This window comes from Myxine glutinosa, chromosome 1 (assembly GCF_964187855.1).
Source record: "Myxine glutinosa chromosome 1, kmMyxGlut1.1, whole genome shotgun sequence".
Classification (NCBI taxonomy): Eukaryota; Metazoa; Chordata; class Myxini; order Myxiniformes; family Myxinidae; genus Myxine; species Myxine glutinosa.
The window spans coordinates 58,944,386-58,967,548 of NC_136261.1; the positions used below are offsets into that span (position 1 = coordinate 58,944,386).

At 44.3% G+C, this 23,163-nt stretch overlaps 1 protein-coding gene across 6 annotated transcripts in view; it reads right to left on the bottom strand.

Moving 5' to 3' along the window:
- Positions 1-1,617: 1,617 nt before the first annotated feature.
- Positions 1,618-23,163, bottom strand: part of SZT2 (SZT2 subunit of KICSTOR complex) — a 283,208-nt gene continuing 261,662 nt past the window's right edge. For 5 of the 6 annotated variants that reach the window (XR_013622459.1, XM_078772210.1, XM_078772202.1 and 2 more), the window contains 5 exons: positions 19,530-19,635; positions 7,186-7,503; positions 6,889-7,005; positions 3,650-3,718; positions 1,618-1,929 (listed from right to left, as the gene is read on the bottom strand). Coding sequence is in view for 5 of the 6 variants with exons in the window: in XM_078772210.1 (XP_078628336.1) it covers positions 1,804-1,929; positions 3,650-3,718; positions 6,889-7,005; positions 7,186-7,503; positions 19,530-19,635 (736 nt within the window). In the remaining variant the exon portion in view is untranslated. The remainder of the gene's footprint in view (positions 1,930-3,649; positions 3,719-6,888; positions 7,006-7,185; positions 7,504-19,529; positions 19,636-23,163) is intronic. The other variant, XM_078772217.1, reaches the window with a different exon arrangement.

Genomic DNA, 23,163 nt, shown 5'->3' on the forward strand with positions numbered 1-23,163 from the left:
CGGTCCCCATGACAATCTTCTCCATATAAAGCATAACAATAACAATAACAAAATAAATAACAATATATTTTGCAAGTTAACCGTGTTTCAGTTCCTGGGTCCACGGGACCCGTGTTGCGCTAAGTCATCTAAATTTTATCCATGCATCCTCGGGTTTCCATTTCAAACATTTCTTTCAATCACGATCTTCATTTTCAATGGAGCAAGCACCCTTTCATTCTTTCCAATTTATTTTCGGTAATGGTAGTGGTGCTAGTAGTACTAGTGGTTTTATTAGGCTAGTAGTAGTAGTAGTGGTAGTAGTTGGCTAGTAGTAGTAGTGGTAGGCTAGTTGTAGTCGCAGTAGTGGTACTACTGATAGTTGTAGGCTAATAGTATCAATGCACAGTGCCAAAATAATCCAAATTGGTTCATTAAAACTACATAAATTTGGAATTAAGTCGACATAAATTTGGAATATTTTAATGCTATATCGCCTATATTTAACAAACAAACTAGAGCGAAGTCGATGGCGTGACATCGGAAATCCCTACGCTTTCTACATAAAGAAAAGTTGAAAGATGGCAAAAACTTCCACCAGGATTGACCAATGTATCAAATTTTGAGTTAATTTTTTTCTTTCACATTTTGACCACTGTGACCCCAAGTCCCCCCCCCCCCCCCCCCCACCCACCCACCCCACCCACTCTCTCTCTGGGGCATGGACCGGGTGGTCAAATCCCAAAAATCGTTACATACATTATTTAATGCATCTCCCAATGTTGCTTGCATAAACAAAGTTTCAATACAACCGATTAAAAATGTGCCCGTCATTGCATTTTTTGGTATTTGACTTTTTCACCCCACCATAGGTGGCGAGCCCAATATGGAAGCTTTCCATACAGAAAATGGAAGCAGGTGGTCGACGTTAATGGCATGTGGTGATCATAAATACAAAGTTTGGTGAATTTCTGCAGAACCTTTCAGGAGGAGATAGCATGACAGACAGACAGAGCAATTTACAATATCCCCCCATTTTTATCTCACCTGGAACGTAGTTCCAGGGAGCTTTTGCGATGGCGTGTTGTCCGTCCGTCAGTCAGTCCATAAACACTTGTAACTTCTCCGAAATCACTGATGGGATTGTGATCAAACTTGGCACAAATGATATGTGGTATGTTGTGACGAAAGTTTTTTTCACGGCATTAAAAACGTTGGTGTTTAAGGGTGTCAACTGTGGGGGTCAAAGTAAATGCAGGTTTGACCCCCCAAAATAGGAATTTGCTTTTTTCTCAGAAACTACACACGCAATTCCGATGAAACTTGACCACATCCTTCATCACCCGTAACGTACCAAAGTTTATTCATTGGGATTTTAAAATACCTTCATTATATTTATATTGTGTCTGAATCTTAAAGAAATGGTTTGTAAAAAATACGATCACATGCAGAGTAAAAGCATCATGTGATATAATTGTGCTTTTTCATGGATCGTATGGACATTAGAAGACGATGGAAAAATTAACAGCATACGTGATGCAATCCTGAGGTCACAGTAGAGAGGAAGTGCTCAGACAGGGACGCCAAACAGGACAACCCATCAAAGACAAGATATATAGAGACCCCATGGTGCAAAAGTAGATTAAAAGTCATTTATTGGGCAACCGATTTACAATACTTTGTTCCTTCCTCTTCTGAAGCTTTTATACACAAAAACAATCCATCACAATCCGATAAATAAACTCCTTTCTGTCATGGGAAATCATGATATGACAAGCACAACAGTATGATAATTCACAGCTTCATTTAACCTGAACATTAGGACTACAACATACCGTGCCACAAATGGTAGCACGCCGTGTTAATTACTGCTTCGAGGTGCAGCAGCTGGTGAGCCAAGTTGGACTGAACACGCATCGTTGGCCGCTCCCGAAACACCATCTTTAGACCCTGGGAAATGCCAAACAATTATGTCATGCTTATTGGAACTGCTCTGGTTAACAACTTTCTTTCATAAACTCAATGAAAAAATTGAGACGAGGAATCATACAATATATAATTTGAGAAGTGTCTGTCTGTATGTTCGTTTGTAACTTAGGCCTATATGCCCTCCTGAATCGCTGGACGGAATGAGTTGAAAACTGGTGATTGTACTGGGGTGTGCAGGGAAGATTTTAGGTGTTAAAATAAAAGTCAGCTCGGGGGGGGGGGGGGGGGGGGGGGGGGAAGGGGAATTCAGGGTGTGGGGAGTACCTCAACCCTCTATGTAAGTGTTTATCGTATAATGTCGTTCCTGGTGGATGTTACATAAGTAATCCTACCCATAATTCTTGGGTGAATTAACCCACCCGTAAGGACGGGTTCTTCTCTCATTATTAAACATAACGAAAGGTACACTGCCAGTTCACAAGTTCGACAGGATGGTGAAGACATGTTGTACTCCCCACTGAGCTCTCATCTGATTTTGAATCTCGGCCTGAACATACTTAACATATTTCATGTGTCTTATATTTCACTTAATCTTATATTTCATGTGTCTTTCACTGAGGAGAGGCTTCCGTCTGGCCACTCTGCCATAAAGTCCAGATCGGTGGAGTGTTGCAGTGATGTTTGTCCTTCTGGAAGCTTCTCCCATCTCCACACAGGATCTCAGCCAGAGTGACCATCGGGTTCTTGGTCACCTCTCTTACCAAGGCCCTTCTCCCCCGATTGCTCAGTTTGGCCGGGCGGCCAGCTCTAGGAAGAGTCCTGGTTGTTCCAAACTTCTTCCATTTAAGAATTATGGAGGCCACTGTGCTCTTGGGAACCTTCAATGCAGCAGAGAATTTTTTGTAGGCTTCCCCAGATCTGTGCCTCGACACAATCCTGTCTCTGAGCTCTGCAGGCAGTTCCTTCGACCTCATGGTTTGGTTTTTGCTCCGATATGCATCGTCAGCTGTGAGACCTTAAAAAGACAGATGTGTGCCTTTCCAAATCATGTCCAATCAATTGAATTTACCACAGGTGGACTCCAATCAAGGTGTAGAAACATCTCAAAGATGATCAAGAGAAATGGGAGGCACCTGAGCAAAATTTCAAGTGTCATAGCAAAGGGTATGAATACGTATGTCAATGTGATATTTCAGTTTTTTGTTTTCAATAAATTTGCAAAACTTTCTAAAATCCTGTTTTCTCTTTGTCATTATGGGGTATTGAGGATTGATGAGGGAAAAAATGAATTTAAACGACTTCAGCATAAGGCTGCAACATAACAAAATGTGAAAAAGTGAAGGGGTCTGAATACTTTTTGAATGCACTGTAAACTGTCGGACTTATCCTTCCTGGTTATCCCATCTACCAGCATTGGCTGGTGGGCATTCCAGATCCCATGGTGTATTTTGCCAAGAATAGGCAAGTAATCGCCAGCACCATGAACAAATTACAAATTCTTGCACCCTCAGTTAAACGTGCAGCCTGGCCATCAGGTTTATGAAAAACTTGGGTCAAAATCGTTCCCTGGCTGACTCTACAAGAATGTCGGAAAAATCGAGGCTATCAAAGTTGGTGGTAGTAGTAGTAGTAATATTAATAGTCAATATCAGTTAACAAAGTGATACAAATTAATTGCAGGTGAAAAATGCTGAAAAGTAAAATTATACTGAGTGTAGTAATGTCTTGTCAGGCCACTCACCGCTTGCTTGTTGAGGAGTTCCAGCTGCACGAGGATAAACGAATCCGGGAACTTTGGGTTAAGTACAGCCTGTAATGAGTCAGGTAGCATCGAGTAAAAATAATGCAAAATGGTAATATTTATAGCAACAAATAAAAGAGGATGGAGGAAAATTATATTGTTACTTATTTATCACAGTGGTATCCAGAATTGATGTGAACATGCAAAAGTTCCAAAACAAATATTATAAAAGGTTTCAAGAAAAAGTGAAAAACAACAACACAGCAAGTACAAAGAGAGAAGTGCACCACCCGACCCATTGCATCTATCTGGTCTATGACCATCAGCGGGCTATGCTAATAATATGGATCTCTCCCAAAAATATCACAGTTCAATTCTCAGACACCATCTGTCTACCAGAAACCTTTGCCTCAGAGAAAATCCCAGACTCACTTTACTCCCTCCCTGGTTATTCCATATACAGCTTTGACGGTCCCGATGGTCTTGCTGGTGATGGTAGTGGTGCTGAGGTATATATCAGGAGATCCCTTTCCCAGAGTTCCCACTACATTTGCCTCCCCTCCCCCTCCCCACCTCCAATCAATCATTATGGAATATCTATGGATCGGTCCATCTCTGTAGCAATGTCATGTTTATGTTTGCGGTCTCCTGCCTTCACAACGATGAATGCCTTTGCGGTCCTATCTTCCCACCTGAAGCCCTCTCTGTGGTGACTTAACCGCCATCATTCCAGCTGGCTTGATGCCAATTCTCTTCCAAATCATCCATGATGTTGCAGCCAAGATCTTTCGTTGCAAGCTGTGTTGAATTCCCAACTTCAATTTCCACTAATGTATTCTGATTTCTAACCACCATCCCATTTTCAACCCAAATTTCCCACCAATATCAAGAATCTGCTATACTTCATCATGTCCAACTTCATCCTCCAGTCTTTCCTACCCTTCCTCACATATTGTACTCTTGAAAACATGTCCAGTTTCTCTGAGTGTTCAAGGAACAACCATACTACTGCAATGTCTGGCATTTATATGAGGCAGATCACTCGGGCCGACAGACTGCCATCGTTTCCACTCAATGGTCCACTATTTCTTCATCGCTGAAGAATAAATATTGCCTGCGACCCAATCCATTCTCAGGTCGACCCTTTCTCCTTCATCACTTCATACTTTCACACCTCCAACTATCCCACCAAACATCCCATTTACAGTGCAACAATTCATACTGTGGGGAAATTGCCAGGAAGTAGCTTGACTTTTACTCCGAAACAGCAAACCCCGCTGATGGGAATCTTCAGCCTCTCCAAAAGGCTCATGGAAAACTGTGCTTCTCTCCTTAAATGATCCGGAGCTCAACAGCAGCCCACACAAGGTCTAAACTCACAGGTCTCTCACCGTCCACAAAAATTGGTGGAAGTAATCAAGGTCTGTTTCTGATACATGCATCTCAAATGCTCCTTCATTCCTGAAGCACAGGGTCTGATGTGCACCGCTCATGCTCGAACCGATCATCGCATTAACTCTGCTCCGTCTTTCATCTCGGGCTCATGGTGGAACACTGTATATACATATATCGAATGACGGACAAACATGAGTGAGTGGACTTCAGTGTACTTTAAAGTAAATCACAAGGACATAAGTACTGTTCACAATTAACAATTGAATATTGCATTTTGGATTTGAATCTGCGTTCCAAGCATCAGAAGATTTCGAGCTCAATGTTACTGCACTGTGGACACATGAATGGTTACATCAGTTGATATCCGAAAGCCCTCCCTGTTACGTTACTCCGGTTGTGTTGTGACGGTTGTGGAAATAAGGAAGAGATGCTGATGGTTTAGGAGGTTATAAAGGTGATACGTGCTGTTTAAGTGTCCCACGTATTAAATACCCGCTCAGTTGTGGGAAAGACCAGCACCTTTATTGCGTTTTTCTTTGATCTTTGAGTTGCATCACCATTTTACACAACCTTCCCTAAAGCTGCATGGTGTCGTGTTCAGATGGGCGGGATGTTTCCATTATTGGAGGCTCCATGTTTATCACCAAGAACAGAAGGTGATTCCCCTTTTTAAGAAAGGAAACAAAACATGAACTATATTGCAATGTACATGGTTGCTTTGGCGAACTTTTGGCGAAAGGAGACCATGAAACTGCAAGTCAACCAGGCCTGAACCAGAATCCTTTATTATTTCTCTTTTTTGTTTACCTTATTTTTGCTGCTTTTCCATTTATTTTAAACACCCTTTCTCTACCTTAGATACATGTCAAACGTGTTGGCCCACGTCTGATAGTTCTGTGGCCTCTGTGTGTGTTGAAGGGATAGGTCATTTCAGCAAAAGTATTTCGTGTATTTCATGCTTGTGAATCATTGTTTCATTAAAGCTTGTATAGAATAGAATAGAATGATCGTTTTAAGGCCATTTTCCCCGCTAGAGCGGGGGTTAGCCTTGCGGGCCCCATGACAATCATGGTTCCCTGTTTGAGGCAATGTTTTTATGGCCAGATGCCCTTCCTGGCGCCAACCCTTGGTCATGCTCTTACGATGCGCAGGGATACGGTGTACCTATTCTAACCCGGGGTACACACGGGGATCATTCATCCCAGCAAGCTGGTACTCAATTTGCCGACCTCGGAAGGATGACAGGCTGAGTCAACCCCCCTGGCGTTAATTCAGCGATCGACCGGGATTCGAACCCAGGATACTAGGATCCCAAGCCGGCACCCTAACCGCTAAGCCAACACCAGGCTTTCATTAAAGCTTGTATGAGGAAGCCATTGTTACTACTGAACTCGTACCATGGAATAAACCTCCTGCACATAGGAAACGGGCCGGATAGCATAAAAGGGGTACGTCGCCAGCTACCAAAGGTCGTCTTTGCTTCCCTCTTCCCCCCCCCCCCCCCACTCCCCCACACAATTGTGCAACTCGGCAGGTTGGGACTGAATCGGGCCTAGGGTCACTGACGTCACTGCCCATAATAATATTTTGACATTATTATATCTACATGGGGTATTTTTCTTTCAGTAAAAGTTAATTCTGCTATACACAGAAGTTATTCCATTTTGAACTTCCATGCATTTTGATGTTGAACCCACCCCCCCCCCCCCCTCTCCCAACCCATTGCTTTTGCATAAGCAAATAGCGAAACTGCAACTTGACCATTTAGTTTGGCTCGTCTGCCCAAAGTGGTACAAAAAGCATGAATGAAACAGGAATTAATATACTCATTATATCAATCTCACCAGGTGGTAAGCGTTTCCATCTGGGCTGGAAAAGAGACGACAGCTGTGTGGAAAGTGACTTTGCAAGACTTTCATAAGGCTCTGGTACCATGCTGGGCTCAAAGACTTGAGAAACACCTAAAAGAAATAAAATAAAATAGAGGATACAAAGAGGATTAAAAAGGCAGTCAATTAATGGCTTCCATTCTTTCACACTTGGGCTTTGAGAGTCACTCTTAACTTGTACGTTCATTGCTGCTCAAAATATACATCCATAAAATATAAATGGTAAGGAAGAGGATACTGGAGCAACTTTACCAGCTGAGGGTCAAGATCTTCCACATGACGACAGTAGACTACTTGCAGGAGCTCCTCTAGCTCAAAGAACATGAGACGGGTGAGCTTCACACCTCGTTCCGGAACACTTGTCACAAGACCTACGGCAGAAGCTGAAGACCCCACTGACCCCAATGGGATTGGCAAGGCTATTCCAGCAACCATTCCTGGGCTTCCTTCTCCAAGAATCAAGCGGTTCCAGAGGCTGTCACGACGGCAATGAGAACATGCTCGAGACACGAGTGCCACCAACAGGTCACGTGATGTACGGACCTCAGAAGCAAGAAGCGGATGCAATAACTGAAGAGACACAGCGGAAGAAGGACTAATGAGAGAAGGACTAGGTAGATTAGTGGCTTGTATTTCCACCTGGCTGGAATCCTCAGGATCTGTGGAAGCCTGATTATGAAGCAACACCAAAATAACATAAAAAAAGCTAATAATGAGAAAAAGCTAATAGTTATCTTTATAACGAGACAAAAATGTACAAATAAAGAACAAATCGCATATGTAGAGAGAAGAGAGGTGGGTAAAAATGTGCGTGTGTGTGTGTGTGTGTACATACTCCCTTCATTTCCTTCCTTTCCCTTCTTCTCTTTTTCTCCCCATGTGCCAGCTATTACATGTGCCTCGATCTTGTATCCCCCCCCCCCCCCAAAAAAAAGAAAGTCCTCCCACCTATTTCTCACTCTCACAAACCTAACTCCCCCCTCCCGGCCAACTGGTTTATTAATTGTGGCACGCCACGTAAAAAGGGGGCTTACGGGTGGTCAGAAAACGATGAAAAGTCAGTTTACCCAAGGAACACCCACAAGCCCCCTTTTCCCCTTTTCACGTGGCCCGCCACAATTCGTGATCAATTTATCTTTCTGTTTCAGTGGAGAATCCACTGAATCGTTTCTTCTGCATTAAGATTTTCTACCTTTAATCTGGGGCTCATAAAGGACCTTGTATATGAATCGCATGAATTACATGGACATTAGTACACAATGGACAAGCATATGGAGTATGTGGGATTTCAATCTGGTGAACATGCATCATGAGCCGGGGATAAAATGGAACACCAAAATACAAACAGGTATATCCAAAATATGAAGTGCTCTTGCGAGGGTAAATAAAAAATATGGAAGTACTGTAATTGATTATGCTGGTTTTTATTGCTTTAGAAAGGGACTGTTGGAGGGGAAGGCCTAGATTTTAACTAGATGTATATTGATCATGACGTTATTATTATTTTCTGTTAAAGCCGTTGTGTTTATTTCTTTTCTCTATGATATGTACGAGCATACTTGTGATTACACCGTTTTGTATTTATGTATTCATGTTTTTTTTCTCCACTATAAAAGGTGCCATGCATGTGTGTGTGTCTGTCCATTTGTCCATCACCCATTGGTTGGACAGTTCCTCCAACTCCGCCCACGATTCAAATTTGAAAAATCAGATGGCCGCCATGTTGGTGCTTCCTGATATTTGAAGCCAAAGACATATTCGGAGCGGTCATATTCACAATCGCCTTACACTCCCTACAATTTTTCCCTTCAGTGTAAAACAGCCAAATTGACAGAAAAAAGGATTTTCAGCTGATAAGTGTCACGGGCCTTGGGATGATAGGCCTCAGCGATAGAGGCAGCAGTCTGTTGTTTATACACTGCCCAAATAACGAGGTGGCATTCTCTCAAGCAGATCTTTTACCACAGAGGTTACTCAGGTCCTTGCTGTTATTTCCGACCATTTTCCTTGAAACCACTCGACCAGTGACCATAAAAATCATGTCATTATAAAGGTCTCTTCGAGGATTTCCGAAGATCTCACGACATTGTGAGAGAAAAAATCCATCATTATTTACTCATAACGATGTGTATATAATGCATCAGGAAGCAGTTAATTTTGGATTTTGAGTTGGACAGGCGATCGTGATGGGCCATGACATGTCGGAGCTATTTTGATCATGGTTTCTGTGAAGTCAGTGATATCATGATAGGGGAAGGGAGAGCGTTAAATATTCCGCTGCTTCGATGTGGGATGTTATGATTTATGGGAGCGAGACATGGGTAATGAACGTAGAGCAGCAACGAAGGTTGGAAAGGGTGGAAATGCGAATGGTTCGACGGATGTGCGGAGTATCGTTGAGAGAGAGGAAGACAAATGATGAATTGTGAAAGATGACGGGAATAGAGCCTGTGATTGATGCTGTTAGGAGGAACAGTTTGAGATGGTTTGGTCATGTGTTGAGGAAGGATGAAAGTGACTGGTTGAGAAGAGTGATGGAAATGAATGTAGAAGGAAGTAGAGGATGGGGAAGACCGAGAAAGACTTGGCTAAAGATGGTGGAAGAAGAAATGCGGGCAAGGGGGTTAACAAGGAGAGATGCAGAAAATAGGGCAAAATGGAGAAGATTGTCATGGGGACCGCAAGGCTAACCCCCGCTCTAGCAGGGAAAATGGCCTTTAAAATGCATGTTGTTGTTGTTTGTGTTGTTCGATGTGGGAATGCTTGTTTGCTTTTTTTGAGTGGGGGGACGGTGAGGACAGAGTTGGAGTTGGAGGGGGGAGAGCAAAGACAGGACAGTGTTAGTTGGAAGGGAGATGTTGAGGCTTTGGGTGGCGGGAGGTGGGGGTAGAATAGAGGGAATTTGAAGGCTTGAAATGGGGAAGTACTGTGGAGGGGAGAGGAAGACAAATGATGAATTGCGAAAGATGATGGGAATATTGCCTGTGATTGATGCTGTGAAGAGGAACAGGTTGAGATGGTTTGGTCATGTATTGAGGAAGGATGAAAGTGACTGGTTGAGAAGAGTGATGGAAGTTAATGTAGAAGGAAGTAGAGGACGGGGAAGACCGAGAAAGACTTGGCTAAAGATGGTGGAAGAAGAAATGCGGGCAAGGGGGTTAACAAGGAGAGATGCAGAAAATAGGGCAAAATGGAGAAGATTGTCATGGGGACCGCAAGGCTAACCCCCGCTCTAGCAGGGAACATGGCCTTAAAATGCATGTTGTTGTTGTTGTTTGAAATGGGGAGGGGATTGATGTCTTAGGGCTGGGAGGTGGAGGGTGAGGAGTTGTGGTTTTGGAGAGGGGGTTGATGACTTGGTGTTAGTTTGTGAGGAGAGGGGAGGGTTGAGGACTTGGTCACAATTTACATTGTGAAGATGTTCTGTGGGTCACTGCTAGTTTTCCTTAAAATTGTATGAAAAGCAATGTTACCAAATATAATTTCCAATATTGGATGAATAAACATTTGAATTGAAGTATTTTTCTTCAATCGTATGATCACGCAGACAATTATAATTGACGATTCAGTGATGAGAGCCATTCAATTGCAGCATCATTCACAGCGACATCATTGGCATCAGTGAAATGAATGAACTTTCATTAATTTGATGTAAAGAAGAGGGAATGTTCAACAAATGTTGGCTCATTGATGCACAAAATATAATTTTACATCTAAAGACGGATCACCTGAACTCCTTTCCCACAACAAGACCTTCATCCACAGTTTGATGGAGTACTGCTCTCCCCTATGGGCTGGCTTCCCTACCTCACACCTTGTTCAGCTTGACACCATGTAAACCAAAGCATTCAAGATCATTGGTATCTCCCCCAATGAAGCTGCATCTACAGGCCTATCACTTCACCATCTCAGACAGGTCGGTTGTCTCTCTGTCTTCTACCACTTCCTTTCTGGTCTTGCACCCTCTGCTCTTTCCCCGCTTTGCCCCCACCCCCTAGGTTTCTGCATGGCTCACACGGTTCACAATCAACCCCCTTCTGGTGAAACTTCCAACATCCAGAATTACTGCTCACCTCCACTCATTCGTTCCTCTTTTATCCCACCTGTGGAACCAATTTCCACATTCTCTTCAATCTCATTCCACCCTCCAAGTATTCAAGACACCTGTTCACCACCATCTCAGATAATCCCTCATCTAAAAGAATGATAATTTCTACCCTCGTTAAGCCCCCCCCTCCCACTCCCCCCCCCCCCCCCCACAAGCCCACCTCCTTCCAAATATCCAGTTTTTCCTTCCTGGGTTTGCTTCTGTATCCATCTTGTCCACCCTGTGTATCAGCCTCTACCCCTCACTCCTCCCCACATCCCCACACCCATTATTTGTCCAAGTCTGCTTCTATTTTGTCCTTCATCCCTGCTTTACCAAGAGCAGTGTATAAATTTGCTATTTATGCTAATTTGGTGGTGTATAAACAACAGACTGCTGCCTCTATCGCCGAGGCCTATCTTCACAAGGCCCGTGACACTTATCAGCTGCAAATCCTGTTGTTATCTGTCAATTTGGTTGCTTTACACTAAAGTGAAAAATTGTAGGGAGTGTATGCTTTACTTCATCCCTGTATGACAGCTCATCTTGTTGGTGTTTACCCCCTATCTCGACTGTTCCTTTTGTTCTGTTGTCTTGAACAATCTAGCACGTCCATTAGCTTTGATCTTGTAAACAAAAACAAAACAAAAAAGACACCTTGAGATATATCAGTCCTCACACTGGTTGACCAAAGTTGTAATTTTTTTTTTTAAAGTTCAGAAAAAGCAACAATAATGCCTGAAATAAACATAGGGGCAATACCCCTGGCACTCACCTGCTAGAATAAAGAGTATACTGCACTGACTAAAGGTATTTTAAACCAATTTCAATGATTGCTAGAAGACAGGGCAGCAGGTAGAATTATATTATATGGTCAAATGGTCAAATATGTTTCTGGTGTTTGTTCCGCTTCCATCCTCTCCCTTACTTCAAAGGGCTACACAGCTGACTCCGCACGTGAAAAAGCTGAATGCCTCAACCCTGTGTTTGCCTCAAAGTCATTGTGTCCCAAACCCGTCCCTCTCTGTACACACTGTACCCAGTCATACCCAGCTGCTCCTGGACTCTGTGTCCTTCTCTCCTGACAAGGTGGGGATGTTTCTGTCAACCCTCGACTCTGATTCTGCAACTGGATCAGACGGCATCAGCCCACATGTCCTAAAATCCTGCTCTGCCGCTCTTTCACACCCTCTCTCTGTTCTCTTCACCCTCTCTATTGTTCAAGGTCATCTGCCAACTGCTTGGAAATCAGCGAACATTACCGCTTTACACCAAAAAGGTGCAAAAACAGATCCTTGCAACTACAGACCAATCAACCTTCTCCCAATTATCAGCAAAGTCATGGAATCCATCATTGCTTCGGATATCAAATACTTCCTCTTCTCCAATGGCTTGATCTCTGATCATCAATTTGGTTTCAGACCAGGTTACTCTACTCTGGACATGCTGATTCTGCTGCCTCAACAATGGATGGAGGTCCGCAAGGTCAAACAGGAAATTAGAGCTGTCTCCTTTGAAATATCACGTGCCTTCGATATGGTCTGGCACCCCGCTTTGCTCACCAAACCCTCCTCCTATGGTATCCATGGAAAGCTCCATGCATGGCTTGCGGACTTCCTCTCTGGTCGTAGGCAACGTGTGGCCCTGAATGGGTTTCTCTCATCTCCCCTTCCTGTTCAGGCTGGAGTTCCCCAAGGCAGTGTTCTGGGCCCTGTGCTTTTTCTGGTCTTCATCAATGATCTCTCTGACTCTCTTGAAAATCCTCTCTATCTCTTTGCTGATGACTCCACTCTCTGAACCCTCCATTCCTCATCCCTCAGATCGGCATGTCTGCAGCCTTCTCACTCTCTGCAGAGCTGGACAATATCACAGACTGGTCAAACAAGTGGAACATGTCTTTCAATTCGACAAATCTCATACTCTCACACTGTCTCTTAGAAAAGCCCGAATGGACAACCCTCCCATCTACTTTCTGAACAATCCTCTCCAAAAAGTTCTGTCACTCAATCTTTTGCGTCTCACTATCTGCCATGATCTTTCCTGGGAAAACCACATTTCCAAGCTGGCCTCCAAAGTCAGACGCCGACTGGGCATTCTCCATCGTGCGAAGTCCTTCCTTGGCACACCTGAGCTCCTCACCACATACAAGGCTTTCATCCGCAGCTCAATGGAATACTGCTCTCCCCTCTGGTCTGGTGCTCCTGCCTCACGCCTAGCTAGTCTTCACGTTGTTGAAACCAAAGCTTTCAGTATCATTGGAATCTCCTGTGATGAGGCTAACTCCAAGGGCCTTTCACTCACTCACCGCAGGCAGGTTGGCGGTCTTTTAGTCTTCTACCGACTCCTATCCGGCCTAGCTCCCCCAGCTCTATCTGTGCTCTGTCCCCCAAATATTCCTGCAGGTTGCACAAGATCTGCCAGCTACCCTCTTCTGGTGAAATTGCCAAAATCAAGGCTCTACTCACCTTCACTCCTTCATTCCTCTTTACTCCCACCTCTGGAACAAACTCCCTCACTCTCTTCAATCCCACTCCTCCCTCGAGGTCTTTAAAACAGCTGTTCACCACCATCTCTTATCTTCCCCCATTCAAATCCTTGATCTCTTCTATCCCCGTTGAGTCAACCCAGATCCACTTTTTTTGAAAAACCGACTTCTTTCCTGGAAATTCTAGCAGTGTCTATGTGTTTTATACCTCTAGCAGTGTCCAGGGCAGCATGTAGAATCATACTAACATAATCATAAGACTTTAAATCAACAAACAAAAAAATCCCTATTTTGGGGGGCAAACCTCCTCCCTCCAACAACCCCAAATACCTCCTGTTACGGATTCCGGATTTATGTGAATTACTATTCAGGTCATTTCTTATTAATGTTTATTCTATTAAAGGTTGTTGTGGTTAAATGGTCAGAAGCGCTCCTGGTACCAACGAGACCGGAAACGGGATCGTGAAACCGGAAGAGAGAAGGAGGAGGAGGAAGACAAGGTCGGGGGAGAAGCGGCCATCTTTTTCCTCGCCCAGCTCCGACGCGAGCGGTGTCAATATTGATCAGCGTTGGGAACGCTGAGTTTGAAAAGCCCGTCTGGCGAGAGGAGTTACCGGCGCAGGGTAATTACCGGTTACGCGTCAAATTGCCGTGGGTTCATGCACGGAACCCAGCGTCCGGCACCGTTTACCTCAACGTCTACAAGGACGCGTACGGCAGGCGCCTTGGGCCTCGCACGCTTTGCGAGCCCCGAAGCCGCGATCACGAGCACCAACCTCGGTGGGCTGCCGAGGAGGTGTCCGCGGCAGCAGCCGTTCCCGGTACGGGACGTGCACGGTGGAAGCACGTCAGGAAGGGTCCGTTCAACCGCCCGCGTGCGGAGATCGAACTACAGGAGTACAGAGACATTGTGAGAGACATTGACCATGGAGGGAGTCGTGAGTGGGGCTCAAGGGAGGAATATATAAGATGGCCATCTTAGAGCTATTGTTGATGAGTCTACATCTTAGTAATGTTGTTGATTGAGGGTTGATTATTGTTGATTGATTGGGAATATATTATCCATTAATCCGGATCCTTGGTGTGGGGGTTTCCTATTGACTTGAATTGTTTGTGTCTTTCATATTGATTGTGTTGCGAAAGCATAAATCATATATCTTTCTGGCGGGGTTCCTCCCACGGTCCGGGGGTCACCGAGACCAGGTAGTCACCGGGAGGACCACGTAACAGAATTGGGGGCTCGTCCAATTGAATTCCGGGATCTAAAATTGTATAACATAATAAAATAATAATTTTTATTAATTAAAATTGATTAATTAATTATTAATTGGTAAATTTTTGAGAAATTGTGGTAAAGTCTTGGGTGAAGGTTAACAGGTGTTAACGATAGTCACCATGGCGTTTGTTGCACAGAACTTTGCGGTAACACCTAGTGAGGCACAGTTCCGAGCGTTACTAAAAGCGGCCCTCTTGAAATTGGCCAAACATTTTAACTTGGAGGTCCGAACTAATTTTGGGAAGGCAGAGTTGCAGACCACGGTGATACAATCTATGGTGGGATTAGGAACATGGGACGAGTTAGCCTGGCAGTGGCTACCCGAAGAACCAGAAGACGTTGAGCTCCGGAAACTGGAGTTGCAATTACGGAGCCAGGAACGGATCAAAGAAGAGGAAAGGAAAGCAGAAGAGAGGAGAGAAGAGAAACAAGCAGAGGAAAGGAGAGTGGAACGAGAACTCCAGGAAAGGTTAAAAGAAGAAGAAAGGAAAGCAGAAAAGGAAAAAGCAGAAGAAGAAAGGAAAGCAGAAAAGGAAAGAGCAGAAGAGGAAAGGAAAGCAGAAGAGAGGAGAGAAGAGAAACAAGCAGAGGAAAGGAGAGTGGAACGAGAACTCCAGGAAAGGTTAGCAGAAGAAGAAAGGAAAGCAGAAAAGGAAAGAGCAGAAGAAGAAAGGAAAGCAGAAGAGAGGAGAGAAGAGAAACAAGCAGAGGAAAGGAGAGTGGAACGAGAACTCCAGGAAAGGTTAGAAGGGAGAAAAGCAGAGGAGAGGAGAGCTGCCAGGGAACTCGAAGCAGAGGAGAGAAAAGCCGAAAGGGAGTTGAAGGAACGTGATCTGGCGCTTCAGCAATAAATTAAATTCAAGGAGCTGGATTTAATGAGAGAACGGGGAGAGGTACCACCCTTGCTGACGGGGTCGACACCTAGCCAGAACACCTGGGATGTGGGCAGACATGTGAGGCTGGTTCCACCCTTCAGTGAAAAGGAAGTCACTCAATTTTTTCCACACTTTGAGAAAGTGGCTTGACAGTTAAACTGGCCGGAGGAGGCCTGGACCATACTAGTGCAAAGTGTGCTGGTGGGTAAAGCTCAAGAGATTTATTCGGCGCTACCAATGGACCAATGTGCAGATTATGAGGTATTGAAGAAGCACATTCTCAAAGCCTATGAGTTGGTTCCTGAAGCTTACCGGCAAAAATTCAGGAATGCCAGGAAGAGGGAGAGTGAGACCCATGTGGAGTTTGCCAGAGTGAAAGAAAACATGTTTGATCGGTGGTGTGAGTCAAAAGGAGTCGGGAAAGACTTCGAAGCATTGCGTGACTTGATCCTGGTGGAGGAATTTCAACAGTGTGTCCACGAGGACATCAAAGTGTACCTGCAGGAAAAGAAAGTACCAAAGTTGTGGGACGCAGCCACCATGGCAGATGATTATGCCTTAACACACCGGATAGGGGTCCACAAACCTAACTCCTCGCCTAGACTTCAGCAGGGGAGTTATGGAACACCCGGTGCGGAGAACGCCAATACATGGCGGCGGCCTCGAGATGATTATGGGGACAACTCTGATACCCCAACTGTTCGAAATCAGGGGGCTACGGGCCCAAGACAAACTTATTTTCCGGGGGGCCCGAGGCAGACCACGAGTTTTTCCTCCGGGCCTACTTGCGCTTTTTGCAAGAAACCTGGACACTTGATGTCCAGTTGTTACCTCATGAAAAGGGAAAACCCAGAGCGGAGTCCGCCTAGTACAACTCCGAATGCGATGGCAAACGTAAGAAATCGCCCACAGAAGAGTTACCAACCATTTATTTATGAGGGGTTTGTCTCACTAGAGGGAGACTTGACTAACTCAAGACCTGTTAGGGTATTGAGGGACACAGGAGCCCATCAATCCTTAATGCTTGAAGGCATTTTGCCATTGTCAAAGAGTACAGCAACTGGTGATAGTGTTCAGTTACAAGGGATCGGTGGCTGTGTTAGGGCCCCACTTCATGTCATCCATTTGGAATCCGATTTGGTGTCAGGACCGGTCACCGTCGGTTTACAAGCCACGCTTCCTGTAGAGGGAGTATCGGTAGTTATCGGGAATGATTTGGCCGGGGGGCAAGTTTATGGTAACCTAAGGGTTGGTAAAGAGCACAGCAGGGAAAATAACACCACACCAGCTCGGGATGGCGACAAAAGTACCAAGTTATTTGTAGGGGGACTGAACTTCAAAACAGAGGAAGAAGTTCTGACCTCTGTCTTCCACAGATATGGGCCGCTGGTAGAAGTGCGGTTGGTAAAAGACAGGGAAACGCAACGGTCAAGAGGGTTCGGCTTTGTCACGTTTGCAAACACAAAAGACGCCAGAGAGGCAGAGAAGAATTGGAATGGTAAGGATTTGGAGGGTCGGACCATAACAGTAGGGAAGGCATTTCGTAGGCGTCGAGAGGTCTACAGAAGAGGACAACTTGGTGGTAGTTTTGGTGTTGGCAGCAGCCGATATTACTATGGAGGCTCCCAGAGTTACGGCATCTCCCGAAAGAATGATTGTCAGAGCACTGGCCGAGAAGGAGACCGCCAGTCAGGTGACTGCTGGGACAAGGGGTCCCACCGTAACTGTTAGGAGTCCGGAGAAGCTGAAGCACTATATACGGCGGAGCCGCCGAGCCTGGGCTCCTACACGGACTAACCGTGAACGCCACGTTCTTAAAGGCGTCCAGGTAGTGAACTTTCCTGCACGGACTAACCGTGAACTCCACGTTCTTAAAGGCGTCCATGTAATGAACTTTCCTCCCCGGACTAACCGTGAACTCCACATTCCTTAAGGCGTCCATGTAGTGAATACTCAGCTGGGCCTCGCGAAAAAGTGCTATAGAGTGTTTAACTTTGGGGCTTTGGTCACCACCTCTTAACCGTCATTCAAGAGAAACTAGAAGTTGTTGATGCTTGGTCCAGAGTGAATTACCTTTGGAATCTCTGGGGGTTTTGTGAAATTTTGTTGCTTTATTTTTGAGATGTGATAATTGTGCCAGGGGGGAACTGATGATTTGGGGTGTGAGTTATCTTGTTTGTTTATCAAAGTTGGCCTGCAAAGAAAGTTTTCGCTGGGTTCAAACTTTCTTTCTTGAAGGGGGGGAGTGTTACGGATTCCGGATTTATGTGAATTACTATTCAGGTCATTTCTTATTAATGTTTATTCTATTAAAGGTTGTTGTGGTTAAATGGTCAGAAGCGCTCCTGGTACCAACGAGACCGGAAACGGGATCATGAAACCGGAAGAGAGAAGGAGGAGGAAGACAAGGTCGGGGGAGAAGCGGCCATCTTTTTCGCCCAGCTCCGACGCGAGCGGTGTCGATATTGATCTGCGTTGGGAACGCTGAGTTTGAAAAGCCCGTCTGGCGAGAGGAGTTACCGGCGCGGGGTAATTACCGGTTACGCGTCAAATTGCCGTGGGTTCCTGCACGGAACCCAGCATCCGGCACCGTTTACCTCAACGTCTACAAGGACGCGTACGGCAGGCGCCTTGGGCCTCGCGCGCTTTGCGAGCCCCGAAGCCGCGATCACGAGCACCGACCTCGGTGGGCTGCCGAGGAGGTGTCCGCGGCAGCAGCCGTTCCCGGTATGGGACGTGCACGGTGGAAGCACGTCAGGAAGGGTCCGTTCAACCGCCCGCGTGCGGAGATCGAACTACAGGAGTACAGAGACATTGTGAGAGACATTGACCATGGAGGGAGTCGTGAGTGGGGCTCAAGGGAGGAATATATAAGATGGCCATCTTAGAGCTATTGTTGATGAGTCTACATCTTAGTAATGTTGTTGATTGAGGGTTGATTATTGTTGATTGATTGGGAATATATTATCCATTAATCCGGATCCTTGGTGTGGGGGTTTCCTATTGACTTGAATTGTTTGTGTCTTTCATATTGATTGTGTTGCGAAAGCATAAATCATATATCTTTCTGGCGGGGTTCCTCCCACGGTCCGGGGGTCACCGAGACCAGGTAGTCACCGGGAGGACCACGTAACACTCCTAAGACCCCAATTTTTCTAATGCCTTGAACAAACATTGATACAACATGGGTGATTAAGATTGTGGTGAAGTTTCATCGAAATTGCGTGTGTAGTTTCTGAGAAGAAAGCAAATACCTATTTTGGGGGGCAACCCCCCCAGTAAACCTCCAAAGGGGCAGATTTTTTTTTTTAATGCCGTGAACATACTTTGGTACATCATGGGTGGTGAAGGTTGTGGTCAAGTTTCATCGGAATCGTGTGTGTAGTTTCTGAGAAGAAAGCAAATACCTATTTTGGGGGGGTCAAACCTGGATCCACTACGACCCCGATTTTTTTTAATGCCGTGAACAAACTTTAGTCATAACACAACAAATGTAATTTGTGGCTAGTTTGGTCACATTCCCTTCAGTGGTTTCGGAGAAGAAGTTGCAAGTGTTTACAGATGGATGGACGGACGGACGGACGATGTGCCATCGCAGAAGCTCCCTTGAACTTCGTTCCAGATGAGATCAAAATCAATCAGGTCAGAATGCATCAGGACATGGCAGACAGGGGTCCACTACCTGCTTCATTTCCATTGTTGAAAATAATCTCTTATCTCAGAATGCCTTATGTCTCACTATGCCCCACATGCTCACATCACATACAGGAGGGTGAACTTCCATCTTAACTCGAGAATAATATCTGGTGGTCGTTGCATATGTTTTTCAGGTGCTGGTTGAATGGTTGAGGTGTTGCATGCAATTTGATTTACCAAAAAAGATGTCTGAGGGTTTCTTAAATCAGGGACTCTGCGAAGATCGGCTGACAGTCGAGGAAAGAGTTCCCGACAGCTCGTCATCAGCAGGAAGAATTGAAGCCTGTGGGAAAGCAGAGGGCAAAGAGTTGATAGTGATCTGATTGTACCTTGTACTGTCAGGTTCCCATGTAGTTATCACATCAAATGTGAATAAAAAAATAATAAAAAGAATGAATAGGTGGAAATAACTGTGGAACTTCGGGAATACTGTGTACTCATTCGAGTCAAGTAACTGTGGATAACAAAATAAGCAAATAAAAATAATAACAACTCGAGTTTGCGAGCATTTATCAAGGATTCCAAGCAATGAAACCTACATTTGGAAGAAGGAACCAGAAGACAACATAAAACTAAGAAATGTTTAAACACACAAAGCCAAAACCTCTGAAAAGACGTTTTGATTGTTATCATCTTGTTACCGGGCAACAGTAGTGTTTCAGTTGGAATGACAGGTCATCATCTTGTTACCTGCGCTCGCGAAGCGAAAAGCAGGATTAGGTATCCGGTTATGTATGTACATGCGTACGTGTGGCGTGCGTGTCTGTGTGGCGTACATTGTCTGCAACCGTTGGTCTGATTGACACGAAATTTTCACCATAGGAGCAGCTCCTCCTGTAGAATATTTTAATGCTAATTATAACGTCATAGGTCACGTGGTACAAGCGCCATTTTGGAAAAACTTCGTACCTCTATATCTGACACCGCTCAATGGAAAAAATTGAAACATGGCTCATTCTCAAGTACTCCCCATGGGGAATAAGATGTGTTAGTGATGATGTCATCGATGCCTTCGTTATGAAGTCATAATTCGACAAGTAAATGCTCCATCTGATCAGTATGAATTTATTTCTATGCAACTGTTCGTCCCTTCGTTATGACGTCATAATTGGACAAGTAAACGCTTCATCCGATCAGTATGAATTTTTTCTCTCTGCAACTGTTCGTCCCTTCGTTATGACGTCATAATTCGACAAGTAAACGCTTCATCCGATTAGTATGAATTTTTTTTCTCTGCAACTCTGTCTGATGGATACGAAATTTTCACCAGAGGAGCGACTCCTCCTGTGGAATATTTTAATGATAATTATGATGCAATAGGTCACGTGGTACAGGCGCCATCTTGGAAAAACTGAAAAATGTTACACCTAAATATTTCCAAAACTGCTTCATGGAAAAATTGAAACGTGGCTCATTGTAAAGAACTCGGCATGGGGAATAGGTGTTGTTAACGATGACGTCATTGGTGTCGTAATTATGACCATAATTTCACAGGGACAACGCTTTGTCTGATCAGTTTGAAATTTATTGAGCATGATCTACGCAACAATTATATTGGAGAGTATAAATTTATGATGTAATCACTCACATGGTCTGGTAGTCATAGTGGATCAAAAAAAAAAAATAAACGTTCAAAAACAGAAGAGTTGGCTCACACCAAGTTGACTGCATAGGGTAAGTATTCTATGAATACCATCTAGTTTGTTAAGAAATTATTCACAGAATATGATCACAGCCTATATAAACCTAAATACAACAATTATCACAATCAAAATGCACCAATTTCTCGTGGTTGAAAAAGGTCAATTTTGATTGACCCATGACGGCCATTTTTACCTCCACCACTGAAGGTGGATGGAGGTTATGTTTTCACCCCTCTCTGTTTGTATGTGAGCAGGATATCTCAAAAAGTTGTGGATGGATTCGGATGAAAGCTGGTGGACAAGGTGGGTGTGTGACAAGAACGAATTGATTGGATTTTGGTCAAGATCCGGATACGGATCCAGTAATTTTCAAAGTAATTCTTCACGATTGAGAGATAGGGACAACAACAATATTAAGCATAACATTTCAAAAACTTGTGCATGTATTCTGCCAAAACCTGGTGGATGATTTGGGTAGGTGACAAGAACAAGCCAATTTGATTTTGGCTGATTTAGAGTAAATTTAGCTGATTAGAAAAATGGTACATGTTGCTTTCTTGCTTAACAAAAAACATTTAAAGAGATAAGAGCACTCCCCATATGTTGGCATCCATGAGGAAGAAATTCCTCCATAGGAAATGCCCTGCTGAGTGTGGTGAGAAAAGCGGTGCCATTGTTGTGATGTCGCCAGTACACAGAGTGCCACGGGAATAATGACACTTCCCCCAGTGTTTCCGCAAGTATCACTTCCCTCAGCTGCTGTGTTTGTCTCGTCGAACAGTCCTGTGTTGTGTCCCATGTATTCGTCTGTAAGGTCCAAGTGTGCGAGACATGTGTGTGCATGTGTGGAAGCTCCACTACTAGCCCTATATCCTGTAATAAAAAAGTACATTTATTGTCGTACGGACACACATTCGCTGGTGGGGCACACACACATACACACATTCGCGGTCTCAACATTTGTGGGTGCCTCGTATTCGCGGTTGATAAATTGCGACCTGCTTCAATATTCGTGGCCCTGTGTCCCACATATTCGTGTATATTGTATGCTTCGCGTTTTCACAGCTTTTAGCGGCCACATAAACGTATTTTAGTGAACAGCTTCGTAGGATATTCCACCATTCACACTGCGAACAACTTGTGGGATGTCTGACCATTCACACTGTGAACAATTTGTGGGATATTCTACCATTCACACTGTGAACAATTTGTGGGATATTCTACCATTCACACTGTGAACAATTTGTGGGATATTCTACCATTCACACTGTGAACAATTTGTGGGATATTCCACCATTCACACTGTGAACAGCTTTGTGGGATATTCTACCATTCACACTGTGAACAATTTGTGGGATATTCTACCATTCACACTGTGAACAGCTTTGTGGGATATTCTACCATTCACACTGTGCAATTTGTGGGATATTCCACCATTCACACTGTGAACAGCTTTGTGGGATATTCTACCATTCACACTGTGAACAGCTTTGTGGGATATTCTACCATTCACACTGTGAACAGCTTTGTGGGATATTCTACCATTCACACTGTGCAATTTGTGGGATATTCTACCATTCACACTGTGAACAGCTTTGTGGGATATTCTACCATTCACAATGTGCAATTTGTGGGATATTCTACCATTCACACTGTGAACAGCTTTGTGGGATATTCTACCATTCACACTGTGCAATTTGTGGGATATTCTACCATTCACACTGTGAACAGCTTTGTGGGATATTCTACCATTCACAATGTGCAATTTGTGGGATATTCTACCATTCATACTGTGAACAGCTTTGTGGGATATTCTACCATTCACACTGTGCAATTTGTGGGATATTCTACCATTCACACTGTGAACAGCTTTGTGGGATATTCTACAATTCACACTGTGAACAATTTGTGGGATATTCCACCATTCACACTGTGAACAGCTTTGTGGGATATTCTACCATTCACACTGTGAACAATTTGTGGGATATTCTACCATTCACACTGTGAACAATTTGTGGGATATTCTACCATTCACACTGTGCAATTTGTGGGATATTCTACCATTCACACTGTGCAATTTGTCGGATATTCTACCATTCACACTGTGCAATTTGTGGGATATTCTACCATTCACACTGTGCAATTTGTGGGATATTCTACCATTCACA